The 15,390-nt window shown below is 38.6% G+C and overlaps 1 protein-coding gene across 1 annotated transcript in view; it reads left to right on the forward strand.

Moving 5' to 3' along the window:
* LOC121372465 overlaps positions 1-15,390 on the forward strand; it is a 95,948-nt gene that overhangs the window by 55,379 nt on the left and 25,179 nt on the right. Inside the window, exon 3 of the mRNA XM_041498781.1 lies at positions 3,200-3,769. Coding sequence (XP_041354715.1) covers positions 3,200-3,769 — 570 coding nt within the window. The remainder of the gene's footprint in view (positions 1-3,199; positions 3,770-15,390) is intronic.

Genomic DNA, 15,390 nt, shown 5'->3' on the forward strand with positions numbered 1-15,390 from the left:
CTGTTTACTGACAACAACTATTTCACATATTAATTACTAATATACACACTACAGGAAGAACTATAGTGTGTGTATTAGTGGTTAGTATGTAAAATAATAGTAATTGGCGAACTCGAGAATGATCAATGTAAAGGTATGTAACATCAATCAGGATTATTGTTGTATTAGAGTGCAAATCTTTGCCTATTGGATGTACCCAGTGGCAGGCAAACCCCCATGTTTTCGTTATAGACTTACATGTATTTCTGATGGCAGAAATTAATTAAAACTGTCTACATGTCTGTCTAGCTTTCAAACGACAGAACACTCAGGTTTAAAAAAAGTGCAGTTTATCTTAAAACTCCATTACATTGAGGATTTGATTGTAACCCTTCAACATGCAGATGAAGATGTTTGACTATATGTTTGTATATATGTAAATGTAGATATGTAAAATGTAGGGAGAGGCCTACATATAGAGTTTGTTGTGTTTATCAACACCACTAGAGCACATAGATTAATTAATCATAGATGTTGGATGTCAAACATTTTGAAATTGTGACACATAGTCTTCAGAGGAAACCCGCTACATTCTTCTATTAACATGAAGGGATGTCTCACATGCACTTTTAACAATACCACAGACAGGACAGCACATATATACATTTGATATCCCGTCATTGGGCAATGGAAAGAAAGAAAGAAATGTTTTATTTAACGATGCACTCAACACATTTTATTTACGGTTATATGGCATCAGACATATCGTTAAGGATCACACAGATATTCAGAGAGAAAACCCGCTGTCTCCACTTCATGGACTACTATTTTCGATTAGCAGCAAGGGATCTTTTGATATGCACCATCCCACGGACAAGATAGTACATACCACTGCCTTTGATATACCAGTTGTGGTGCAGTGGCTGGAATGAGAAATAGCTCAATGGGTCCACCAACAGGGATCGATCCGAGACCGACCGCGCATCGAGCGAGCACTTTGCCACTGGGCTATGTCCAACCCCTTGGGTAATGGTTGGGACAGGAAAGAAAACCAGTCGGAGAATGGGTCCAACGATGGGACTCAATTCCTCAACTCAAGTTTAATATGGGTCAATGTTGGGACAGGAAAGAAAACCAGTCGGAGAATGGGTCCAGCGATGGGATTCAATCCCTCAACTCAAGTTTAATATGGGTCAATGTTGGGACAGGAAAGAAAACCAGTCGGAGAATGGGTCCAACGATGGGACTCAATTCCTCAACTCAAGTTTAATATGGGTCAATGTTGGGACAGGAAAGAAAACCAGTCAGAGAATGGGTCCAACGATGGGATTCAATCCCTCAACTCAAGTTTAATATGGGTCAATGTTGGGACAGGAAAGAAAACCAGTCGGAGAATGGGTCCAACGATGGGACTCAATTCCTCAACTCAAGTTTAATATGGGTCAATGTTGGGACAGGAAAGAAAACCAGTCGGAGAATGGGTCCAACGATGGGACTCAATTCCTCAACTCAAGTTTAATATGGGTCAATGTTGGGACAGAAAAGAAAACCAGTCGGAGAATGGGTCCAACGATGGGATTCAATTCCTCAACTCAAGTTTAATATGGGTCAATGTTGGGACAGGAAAGAAAACCAGTCGGAGAATGGGTCCAACGATGGGACTCAATTCCTCAACTCAAGTTTAATATGGGTCAATGTTGGGACAGGAAAGAAAACCAGTCAGAGAATGGGTCCAACGATGGGATTCAATCCCTCAACTCAAGTTTAATATGGGTCAATGTTGGGACAGGAAAGAAAACCAGTCGGAGAATGGGTCCAACGATGGGACTCAATTCCTCAACTCAAGTTTAATATGGGTCAATGTTGGGACAGGAAAGAAAACCAGTCAGAGAATGGGTCCAACGATGGGATTCAATCCCTCAACTCAAGTTTAATATGGGTCAATGTTGGGACAGGAAAGAAAACCAGTCGGAGAATGGGTCCAACGATGGGATTCAATTCCTCAACTCAAGTTTAATATGGGTCAATGTTGGGACAGGAAAGAAAACCAGTCGGAGAATGGGTCCAACGATGGGATTCAATTCCTCAACTCAAGTTTAATATGGGTCAATGTTGGGACAGAAAAGAAAACCAGTCGGAGAATGGGTCCAACGATGGGATTCAATCCCTCAACTCAAGTTTAATATGGATCAATGTTGACCAATCACAATACTGCTGTATTAGTCCCCTCCCGGTCCAATCAGAGGGAATTATAGGTTTCATCTCCATCCTTCTGTCTGTATGTCTGTCTGTCTGTCAGGGTGGGGCGTAGACTAGTGATAAAGTGCTCGCTTGATGTGCGGTCGGTCTAGAATCAATCCGTGTCAGGGGGCTCACTTGGCTTTTTTTTTTCCAGCCAGAGCACCACGACTGGTATATTAAAAGCCATGGTATGTGCTATCCTGTCTGTGGGATGGTGCATATAAGATCCCTTGCCACTAATGGAAAATGTAACAGGTTTCCTCTCTAAGACTATATGTCAGAATTACCAAATGTTTGACATTCAATAGCTTAATAAATTAATGTGCTCTAGTAGTGTCGTTAAACAACACAAACTTTAAACAACACAAACTTTAAACAAAACAAACTTTTGTCTGTCCATCTGTACCACATAGTTTTGTGGATGTTTTTTCACAATACTTTGAGAGTTGGGCTAAAATTTTGTGTATAGTTTTATCATATACTGTTACAGATGAAGATTCACTCTGATCGAAATTACCCATTTTTGACAGAGTTATGGCCGTTTTACTTAGGAAAAAATAATTTGTTTTCCGGACTTTTGTTTTGAATGTTACAAGACATTAAGCTGAAATTTTGTTTATTGTTTTATAATGCACCGTACTGTTACAGATCAAGTTTGACTTTCATGGTGTTTCACCCACTTTTCACACAGTTATGACCCTTGAATTTAGGAGATATAAAAATGTATTTGGGCTCAGTAGAGAACGTGTACTGCTTTAGCTTTCTTGTTTTACATACCTAAAATAAATATTAAGATTTTTTGTTCAATGTTTCAATATATTGAGGTGAATTTTTCTTTACAGATTTATATTGTACTGTTACTAAAAAAAAAAAGATACAAAAATTTGTAGGGCCCGGTAGGGGACATGTATTGCATCAGCAGTACTGTAAGAATGCTTGTTTCACATCACTAAAATAAATATTGCTTAACCCCCAACAGGTGGCGAGATGCACTCTGAACGAGCTGTTCATGGCCGTTACCGCGGGCAACATCCGCACGTACATGCAGCTGAGCGGGATCACGAACCCGTTTAACCTCAAGTGTGTAATCCCCATCGACTTCCACAGCGGCGCGGCCAACGTCACTGACATGGCCAACAAATACACCCTGGCCGTGTTGCCACTCCTCACCAATGTGGAAGGTGCTATCCCACGGCTCTGGGGCGTCAAGACCAAGATGGACGAGTTCAAACAGTCGCCCGAGGCGGCGGCAGTGAAGGGCGCCATGTGGCTGACGAGCGCGATCCTGACGAAGCGCGCGTACAGCAGGCTGTGGAGCCACATCTACGGCAAGACAACCTGCCTCATCTCCAATCTGGCTGGTCCAGAGAACACACTGAGGCTGGCCTCACACGAGATCAAGTGCATCATGTACTGGCTGCCCCCCATGGACCGCGTCACCCTCGTGGTGTCCTTCCTCACATACGGAGATCAAATACGAATGTCTGTGATATCCGACCGCTCAGTGCTTCCAAATCCCGAAGTTATTACTAAAGACTTTATTTTCCAGGTAAGAAAGAAATCTGTGCATGTGGTCTTAGTAAAGTCAAAACTAATATTGTGATGTACTCCAAGCAATCATACTGATTCTGGTTTCCCAGGTATGTATTTTTGAGTTTTCTGTAAAATGTATTTGGGCTACCAATTAGATACAGGTAGTCATCATACATACATGTAGGCCTCAAAAAATTCAAAATTTGCATAACCTGGAAAGAGGTGGTGCTAAAAATATTTATGTAATCTGTTTTCGTTTACATAACCTTTTTTAATATTGAAAAAGAAACAAAAAACTATTGCCAGGACTGATCGTTCTGTAGATTTTGTAAGGTAAATTGTTTATGCTAAACAAAATTGTATAACTGATGCACAAACAAAATTCTCATTGCTCCAATTTGTGGAGGCTTGTAATTATACATGTATTGATATATATATACATATATATATACATATAACTGCATGATGGATACGTACAGGGTTTAAGCTGAACTCAAATCATTATTTGCATTTTTGCAAATTTGGTCAGACAGTAGCTAAATTCATGCTTTAATTCACCAAATAGACAGATAAGCCATTGATCTACAAAATGCCATGTGATTTTTTATCAGTGAGCTTTTTGGCAAATTAATAATGAAATATGTACACCAAATTCTGTTATAATTCGCATTTGGTGATTTGACAAATGATAGCATAAACTCTCATATGTAGCCTTATATAGAAAACATGGTAAAGCATTGGTGGATGACATATTGTGAGTTTCACGGCAGTTTCTACATTCAGAGTTACAAAACCACTGCGATAACCAAAAACCAGCAGACATATATGTCTCAAAACAGAATTGTTAAACATTTTGACAGTGAAAATTGCAGACATTGACATCGAGTTTCCTATCCCAAGTGAATGTAATTTTAATTTCTTACACACACATTGGGCAAACATGTTTAATATAGAACTGTAATATAGCATGATTGTATCCTACATATTAAGGTCATTTATTTACAGACTTGTGATTGGCTGCTCTATGGTAATAACTCATTATCACTCATTAGATACATTATATATCAAACAACTTATTGTAACATAAATATTACTTTAAAATGTCCAGTAGGTATTATCTACTGGTATTCATAATCCATTAGGGGCAAAACGTAGCCCAGTGGTAAAGCGCTCGCTTGATGCGCGGTCGGTTTGGGATCGATCCACGTCAGTAGGCCCATTGGGCCATTTCTCACTCCAGCCAGTGCACTACATCAAAGGCTGTTGTATGTGCTATCCTGTCTGTGGGATGGTGCATATAAAAGATCCCTTGCTGCTAATCGAAAAGAGAAGCCCATGAAGTGGCAACAGCAGGTTTCCTCTCTCAATATCTGTGTGGTCCTTATCCATATGTCTGTTGTATGTGCTATCCTGTCTGTGGGATGGTGCATATAAAAGATCCCTTGCTGCTAATCGAAAGAGAAGCCCATGAAGTGGCGACAGCAGGTTTCCTCTCTCAATATCTGTGTGGTCCTTATCCGTATGTCCGACACCATATAACCGTCAATAAAAATGTGTTGAATGCATCGTTAAATAAACCATTTTCTTCCTTTTTCATAATCCATTACTAAACAAAAGCCAACAGTGAAATGCATGTGTTTAAGGGGAGCTATCTCTCCGCTTCCCATTACTCCTCTGAGACTAGTTCAGCAAGAATCATTCTAGGACCTTTAGCATGTGAATTTATATATAGATCAATATGGTAATACTTTAAATGGCTGCCCATAATGTAAGCTAGGGGAGCAATTAAACACTCCCTGCAATGTTTGTTCCCCCCCCCCCCCTCCCCCGTCAAGGACTGACTTAAAGAAACTGCAACTGAGGGATTCAGCTGCGGTAATTGCTTCTATTCCAAGTAGATTATGTTTGGCGTCTGTAGTTCACGTAAGGTGATAATACTAGCCAAGTGTGTTACGCAATTGGAAATCAAGAAATTTATTGCCAACAAATGAACACTCACACACAAGATGTTCTTGAAGATTACTGTAAGAAAATTTCTTATTAGATAAATTAGCAAATATTTGGATCCATGAATTCGTAAGTGATGAAAGTGTGAGGATTTCTAATTGAGTGGCAAAGATGACAAGATATGGGAAATATATGAACTTTCTTTCAATGCTTTTTGGGAATTTTTTTAATGAAAAAAAAAAAGCAGATAAAGATATATTTGTGGCCACCTGTTGTAACATATATCTCAGATATGTAGCACTGAATTGTTTTCTAACAGTGTTGGATAATGAGAATTTTACTGAATTAATTTTGGCAGGTATAGCAGAAAAAACAAATTGTTTTTTAATTGTTTAATACATTGATGGAAAGAATTAAGGGAACACATGGTATATTGGACCAAATTAAATTGCCTTTGAGTGTAGTTATGTCTGTATAAAACAGAGAGAGAGGTATGTGGGATGGAATGTTGTACTATGGGATGTCTGCCAGTAGCACGGTTACACACCTGATACTGTCGATGAGGTTTTTTTGTTGTTGCAGCCAATATTAGCTGTTACTATTTATCTCTTGCCTTATTTCTTTCCATCAGTAACTACGTGACACTGTGAGTGAAATAAGAATGCCATCACAGTTTGTTTTGTTTAATGACACCACTAGAGTACATTGATTAATTAATCATCGGCTAGCCGATGTCAGACATTTAGTAATTGTGACTCATAGTCTTCAGAGGAAACCTGCAAAAATTTTCCATTAGCAGCAAGGGATCTTTTATATGCACTTTCCCACAGACAGGAAAGCACATACCACGGCCTTTGTCCAGTTGTGGTGCACTGGTTGGAATGAGAAGAAACCCAATGGAGAATGCCATCGGTGACTAGTAAATTTGTGAAAATATGAGTGAAATAACAGTGCTATCAGTGACTAGCAATATGTAAAAATATGAGTGAAATATCAGCACTATCAGTGACTAGTGATATGTAAAACTATGAGTGAAATAACAGTGCTTTTAGTGACTAGTGGTATGTGAAAATATGAGTGAAATATCAGCACTATCAGTGACTAGTGATATGTAAAACTATGAGTGAAATAACAGCGCTATCGGTGACTAGTGATATGTAAAACTATGAGTGAAATATCAGCGCTATCGGTGACTAGTGATATGTAAAACTATGAGTGAAATAACAGCACTATCAGTGACTAGTGATATGTAAAACTATGAGTGAAATAACAGCGCTATCGGTGACTAGCGATATGTAAAACTATGAGTGAAATAACAGCGCTATCGGTGACTAGTGATATGTAAAAATATGGGTGAAATAACAGCGCTATCGGTGACTAGTGATATGTAAAACTATGAGTGAAATAACAGTGCTTTTAGTGACTAGTGATATGTAAAAATATGAGTGAAATAACAGCGCTATCGGTGACTAGTGGTATGTAAAAATATGAGTGAAATAACAGTGCTATTAGTGACTAGTGGTATGTAAAACTATGAGTGAAATAACAGCACTATCGGTGACTAGTGGTATGTGAAAATATGAGTGAAATAACAGCGCTATCGGTGACTAGTGATATGTAAAACTATGAGTGAAATAACAGCACTATTGGTGACTAGTGATATGTAAAACTATGAGTGAAATAACAGCACTATCGGTGACTAGTGTTATGTGAAAATATGAGTGAAATAACAGCACTATCAGTGACTAGTGATATGTAAAACTATGAGTGAAATAACAGTGCTTTTAGTGACTAGTGATATGTAAAAATATGAGTGAAATAACAGCGCTATCGGTGACTAGTGGTATGTAAAAATATGAGTGAAATAACAGTGCTATTAGTGACTAGTGGTATGTAAAACTATGATTGAAATAACAGCACTATCGGTGACTAGTGATATGTAAAACTATGAGTGAAATATCAGCGCTATCGGTGACTAGTGATATGTAAAACTATGAGTGAAATAACAGCATTATCAGTGACTAGTGATATGTAAAACTATGAGTGAAATAACAGCACTATCGGTGACTAGTGATATGTAAAAATATGAGTGAAATAACAGCGCTATCAGTGACTAGTGATATGTAAAACTATGAGTGAAATAACAGCGCTATCGGTGACTAGCGATATGTAAAACTATGAGTGAAATAACAGCGCTATCGGTGACTAGTGATATGTAAAAATATGGGTGAAATAACAGCGCTATCGGTGACTAGTGATATGTAAAACTATGAGTGAAATAACAGTGCTTTTAGTGACTAGTGATATGTAAAAATATGAGTGAAATAACAGCGCTATCGGTGACTAGTGGTATGTAAAAATATGAGTGAAATAACAGTGCTATTAGTGACTAGTGGTATGTAAAACTATGAGTGAAATAACAGCACTATCGGTGACTAGTGGTATGTGAAAATATGAGTGAAATAACAGCGCTATCGGTGACTAGTGATATGTAAAACTATGAGTGAAATAACAGCACTATCTGTGACTAGTGATATGTAAAACTATGAGTGAAATAACAGCACTATCGGTGACTAGTGATATGTAAAAATATGAGTGAAATAACAGCACTATCGGTGACTAGTGGTATGTGAAAATATGAGTGAAATAACAGCACTATCAGTGACTAGTGATATGTAAAACTATGAGTGAAATAACAGCGCTATCGGTGACTAGTGATATGTAAAAATATGGGTGAAATAACAGCGCTATTGGTGACTAGTGATATGTAAAACTATGAGTGAAATAACAGTGCTTTTAGTGACTAGTGATATGTAAAAATATGAGTGAAATAACAGCGCTATCGGTGACTAGTGGTATGTAAAAATATGAGTGAAATAACAGTGCTATTAGTGACTAGTGGTATGTAAAACTATGATTGAAATAACAGCACTATCGGTGACTAGTGATATGTAAAACTATGAGTGAAATATCAGCGCTATCGGTGACTAGTGATATGTAAAACTATGAGTGAAATAACAGCATTATCAGTGACTAGTGATATGTAAAACTATGAGTGAAATAACAGCGCTATTGGTGACTAGTGATATGTGAAAATATGAGTGAAATAACAGCACTATTGGTGACTAGTGATATGTAAAACTATGAGTGAAATAACAGCACTATCGGTGACTAGTGGTATGTGAAAATATGAGTGAAATAACAGCGCTATCGGTGACTAGTGATATGTAAAACTATGAGTGAAATAACAGCACTATTGGTGACTAGTGATATGTAAAACTATGAGTGAAATAACAGCACTATCGGTGACTAGTGTTATGTGAAAATATGAGTGAAATAACAGCACTATCAGTGACTAGTGATATGTAAAACTATGAGTGAAATAACAGCACTATCGGTGACTAGTGATATGTAAAACTATGAGTGAAATAACAGCACTATCGGTGACTAGTGATATGTAAAAATATGAGTGAAATAACAGCACTATCGGTGACTAGTGGTATGTGAAAATATGAGTGAAATAACAGCACTATCAGTGACTAGTGATATGTAAAACTATGAGTGAAATAACAGCACTATCGGTGACTAGTGATATGTAAAACTATGAGTGAAATAACAGCACTATCAGTGAGTAGTGATATGTAATACTATGAGTGAAATAACAGCGCTATCGGTGACTAGTGATATGTAAAACTATGAGTGAATTAACAGCGCTATCGGTGACTAGCGAAATGTAAAACTATGAGTGAAATAACAGCACTATCGGTGACTAGTGGTATGTGAAAATATGAGTGAAATAACAGCGCTATCGGTGACTAGTGATATGTAAAACTATGAGTGAAATAACAGTGCTTTTAGTGACTAGTGATATGTAAAAATATGAGTGAAATAACAGCACTATCGGTGACTAGTGGTATGTAAAAATATGAGTGAAATAACAGTGCTATTAGTGACTAGTGGTATGTAAAACTATGATTGAAATAACAGCACTATCGGTGACTAGTGATATGTAAAACTATGAGTGAAATATCAGCGCTATCGGTGACTAGTGATATGTAAAACTATGAGTGAAATAACAGCATTATCAGTGACTAGTGATATGTAAAACTATGAGTGAAATAACAGCGCTATCGGTGACTAGTGATATGTGAAAATATGAGTGAAATAACAGCACTATGGTGACTAGTGATATGTAAAACTATGAGTGAAATAACAGCACTATCGGTGACTAGTGATATGTGAAAATATGAGTGAAATAACAGCGCTATCGGTGACTAGTGATATGTAAAACTATGAGTGAAATAACAGCACTATCGGTGACTAGTGATATGTAAAACTATGAGTGAAATAACAGCACTATCGACTAGTGATATGTAAAACTATGAGTGAAATAACAGCACTATCGGTGACTAGTGATATGTGAAAATATGAGTGAAATAACAGCACTATCAGTGACTAGTGATATGTAAAATTATGAGTATGAGTGAAATAACAGCACTATCGGTGACTAGTGATATGTAAAACTATGAGTGAAATAACAGCACTATCGGTGACTAGTGATATGTAAAACTATGAGTGAAATAACAGCGCTATCGGTGACTAGTGATATGTAAAACTATGAGTGAAATAACAGCACTATCAGTGACTAGTGATATGTAAAACTATGAGTGAAATAACAGCGCTATCGGTGACTAGTGATATGTGAAAATATGAGTGAAATAACAGCACTATCGGTGACTAGTGATATGTAAAACTATGAGTGAAATAACAGCACTATCGGTGACTAGTGATATGTGAAAATATGAGTGAAATAACAGTGCTATCGGTGACTAGTGATATGTAAAACTATGAGTGAAATAACAGCACTATCGGTGACTAGTGATATGTAAAACTATGAGTGAAATAACAGCACTATCGGTGACTAGTGGTATGTGAAAATATGAGTGAAATAACAGCACTATCAGTGACTAGTGATATGTAAAACTATGAGTGAAATAACAGCACTATCGGTGACTAGTGATATGTAAAACTATGAGTGAAATAACAGCACTATCGGTGACTAGTGATATGTAAAAATATGAGTGAAATAACAGCACTATCGGTGACTAGTGGTATGTGAAAATATGAGTGAAATAACAGCACTATCAGTGACTAGTGATATGTAAAACTATGAGTGAAATAACAGCACTATCGGTGACTAGTGATATGTAAAAATATGAGTGAAATAACAGCGCTATCAGTGACTAGTGATATGTAAAACTATGAGTGAAATAACAGCGCTATCGGTGACTAGCGATATGTAAAACTATGAGTGAAATAACAGCGCTATCGGTGACTAGTGATATGTAAAAATATGGGTGAAATAACAGCGCTATCGGTGACTAGTGATATGTAAAACTATGAGTGAAATAACAGTGCTTTTAGTGACTAGTGATATGTAAATATATGATTGAAATAACAGCGCTATCGGTGACTAGTGGTATGTAAAAATATGAGTGAAATAACAGTGCTATTAGTGACTAGTGGTATGTAAAACTATGAGTGAAATAACAGCACTATCGGTGACTAGTGATATGTAAAAATATGAGTGAAATAACAGTGCTATTAGTTACTAGTGGTATGTAAAAATATGAGTGAAATAACAGCGCTATCGGTGACTAGTGATATGTAAAACTATGAGTGAAATAACAGTGCTTTTAGTGACTAGTGGTATGTGAAAATATGAGTGAAATAACAGCACTATCGGTGACCAGTGATATGTAAAACTATGAGTGAAATAACAGTGCTTTTAGTGACTAGTGGTATGTGAAAATATGAGTGAAATAACAGCGCTATCGGTGACTAGTGATATGTAAAACTATGAGTGAAATAACAGTGCTATCGGTGACTAGTGATATGTAAAAATATGAGTGAAATAACAGCACTATCGGTGACTAGTGATATGTAAAACTATGAGTGAAATAACAGCGCTATCGGTGACGAGTGGTATGTAAAAATATGAGTGAAATAACAGCGCTATCGGTGACCAGTGAGTTATTTCCACACTAATGACGGCGCCATCGCTGACCAGTGAGTTATTTCCACACTAATGACGGCGCTATCGGTGACCAGTGAGTTATTTCCACACTAATGAAGCCGCCATCGGTGACCAGTGAGTTATTTCCACACTAATGACGGCGCTATCGGTGACCAGCGAGTTATTTCCACACTAATGAAGCCGCCATCGGTGACCAGTGAGTTATTTCCACACTAATGACGGCGCTATCGGTGACCAGTGAGTTAATTCCACACTAATGACGGCGCCATCGGTGACCAGTGAGTTATTTCCACACTAATGACGGCGCCATCGGTGACCAGTGAGTTATTTCCACACTAATGACGGCGCTATCGGTGACCAGTGAGTTAATTCCACACTAATGACGGCGCCATCGGTGACCAGTGAGTTATTTCCACACTAATGACGGCGCCATCGGTGACCAGTGAGTTATTTCCACACTAATGACGGCGCTATCGGTGACCAGTGAGTTATTTCCACACTAATGACGGCGCCATCGGTGACCAGTGAGTTATTTCCACACTAATGACGGCGCCATCGGTGACCAGTGAGTTATTTCCACACTAATGACGGCGCCATCGGTGACCAGTGAGTTATTTCCACATTAATGACCGCGCCATCGGTGACCAGTGAGTTATTTCCACACTAATGACAGCGCCATCGGTGACCAGTGAGTTATTTCCACACTAATGACGGCGCCATCGGTACCCAGCGACTTATTTCCACACTAATGACGGCGCCATCGGTACCCAGCGAGTTATTTCCACACTAATGACGGCACCATCGGTACCCAGTGAATTATTTCCACACTAATGACGGTGCCATCGGTGACCAGTGAGTTATTTCCACACTAATGACGGCGCCATCGGTGACCAGAGAGTTATTTCCACACTAATGACGGCGCCATCGGTGACCAGTGAGTTATTTCCACACTAATGATGACACTCATCATAATGATCTCATTGGTCGGTTAGCTCGGTGAGTAGAGCGCTCGCCTGTGTGCATTGGTCGGTTAGCTCGGTGAGTAGAGCGCTCGCCTGTGTGCATGGGTCGGTTAGCTCGGTGAGTAGAGCGCTCGCCTTGTGTGCATTGGTCGGTTAGCTCGGTGAGTAGAGCGCTCGCCTGTGTGCATTGGTCGGTTAGCTCGGTGAGTAGAGCGCTCGCCTTGTGTGCATTGGTCGGTTAGCTCGGTGAGTAGAGCGCTCGCCTGTGTGCATTGGTTGGTTAGCTCGGTGAGTAGAGCGCTCACCTGTGTGCATTGGTCGGTTAGCTCGGTGAGTAGAGCGCTCGCTGCATTGTAGGATCGAATCACCTCAGTGGATCCATTATCTGACTGTGTTTATTTCTGTCCCAGTCAGTGCACCACAACTGAAATATCAAAGTCTGTGGGATGTGCTGTCCTTTTTGGGGGAAAGTGCAAATAAAAGATCCCTTGCTGCTTATGGAAAAATGTGGCATGTTTCCTCGGTAAGACTGTATGTTAGAATTACCAAATGTTGTGGTATCATTTTAAAAAAAACTAAACTTTTTTTAATGATCAGATGCACTGTTTATACTAATTGCTTATTAACTTCTACTGCAAGTTATGATATGTTGTTTGAGAATAACTTTAGGTGAAATAGTCAAAGTTGTATAATAAAATATTTCATTTTTTGTCAGACATGTGTTATTTCTCATTCAGTGAGATCTGTACTTTTCTATGACTGCAGACATCAATCGATGAAATATCAGTTATATTTCACTAAAAAACAAAATCATGAAAATACTCTTTATTTAAATTATGTACATGCAATTGGGGAAGGAAGCACTCACATGATTGGTCGAAGATTTATCCCCGTTAGTGAGCTCATTGGGCTATTTCTCATTCCAACCAGTGCACCACAACTGGTATAGCCATGGTGTTTGCTATCCTGTCTGTTGGATAGTGCATATATAAAATATACCTTGCTACTAATAGAAAAATGTAGTGGCTTTTCTCTCAAAGACTATTTGTCAAAATTACCAAATGTTTAACATCCAGAAGCAGATGGTTAATAAATTAATGTGCTCTACACATACACCAAGTCCACAAGTTTGGGGATGGAACACATCACCCTACCTGGTCTTTTCTCTGCTTTAGCTGCAGACATAGAAATAATAAAAAATATATGTGCTGACTGTATTTCATTTCAGTTTATTTTTATGCTTACATCCAGTTAATGTGCAAGTATGCTGTACTGGACACATTTCAACTATCTAGGCTGTCTGTTAATGAAAAAAACGTCAGAGTAGTGGCCTTACCCCTCTCAAATAAGCTGATAAAACCTGCTCACAGTGGGAGTCAGTAGCATGAGGAGAACCCACTACCTACTAGCCTAGAATCTGAAGGCTTAACCACTACACAACCAGGGCCAGTTATATGTGGTGTAATAAACATCAGTATTTGTGGAATACATCCATGGTCCATTAGTCTGAAGGTTTAACCAGTACACAACCAGGGCCAGTTATATGTGGTGTAATAAACATCAGTATTTGTGGAATACATCCATGGTCCATTAGTCTGAAGGTTTAACCACTACACAACCTGGGCCAGTTATATGCGGTGTAATAAACATCAGTATTTGTGGAATACATCCATGGTCCATTAGTCTGAAGGTTTAACCACTACACAACCAGGGCCAGTTATATGCGGTGTAATAAACATCAGTATTTGTTGAATACATCCATGGTCCATTAGTCTGAAGGTTTAACCAGTACACAACCAGGGCCAGTTATATGCGGTGTAATAAACATCAGTATTTGTGGAATACATCCATGGTCCATTAGTCTGAAGGTTTAACCAGTACACAACCAGGGCCAGTTATATGCGGTGTAATAAACATCAGTATTTGTGGAATACATCCATGGTCCATTATTCTGAAGGCTTAACCACTACACAACCAGGGCCAGTTATATGTGGTGTAATAAACATCAGTATTTGTGGAATACATCCATGGTCCATTAGTGCTGTCGGGTTAATAGACTGGTTTTACAAGCCTCAGGAGGACCAGTGTGCTTTCTTGGTTAAACATTAATGTAACATAACATGAAAATAACTGATAGAGGGTCAGATAGCAGCACAAAACTGCATTTCTAGACGCTTTCAGGCTGGGATGTTAGTCCAGTGTTAGAGTGTTCGTTACTGTGGGTCATAGCATCAGTCACCTTTGTTAGATCCATTGGGGGTTTTTCCTATTCCAACCAGTGCCATGCAATTGTTATATGAAAGAAAAGGAGTTTTGTTTAACAACATCTTAATACATTTTAAAGTTTAAACTACAATTATTTGGTGTCTATATTTGGTGTGTATATTTGGTTGTTTTGACGAGGGGTGGGATTTCACTCAGTTGGTCAAGTTCTCATTTCAGGTGCTTGTGTCACAGGATTGAACCACCTCAGTGGATCCATTCAACTGATTGTTTTTTTTTGTTCCAACCAGTCACCACAACTGTCCAACTGGTCAAAGTCTGTGGTATGCGCTTTCCTGTCAGTGGGAAAGTACATATAAACGATCACTTGCTGCAGTAGGAAAAATGTAGCAGGTTTCCTCTTATGTTTGACATCCAATAGCCGATGATTAATTAATCAATGTGCTTTAGTTGTGTCGTTAAACAAAA

This window comes from Gigantopelta aegis, chromosome 4 (assembly GCF_016097555.1).
Source record: "Gigantopelta aegis isolate Gae_Host chromosome 4, Gae_host_genome, whole genome shotgun sequence".
Classification (NCBI taxonomy): Eukaryota; Metazoa; Mollusca; class Gastropoda; order Neomphalida; family Peltospiridae; genus Gigantopelta; species Gigantopelta aegis.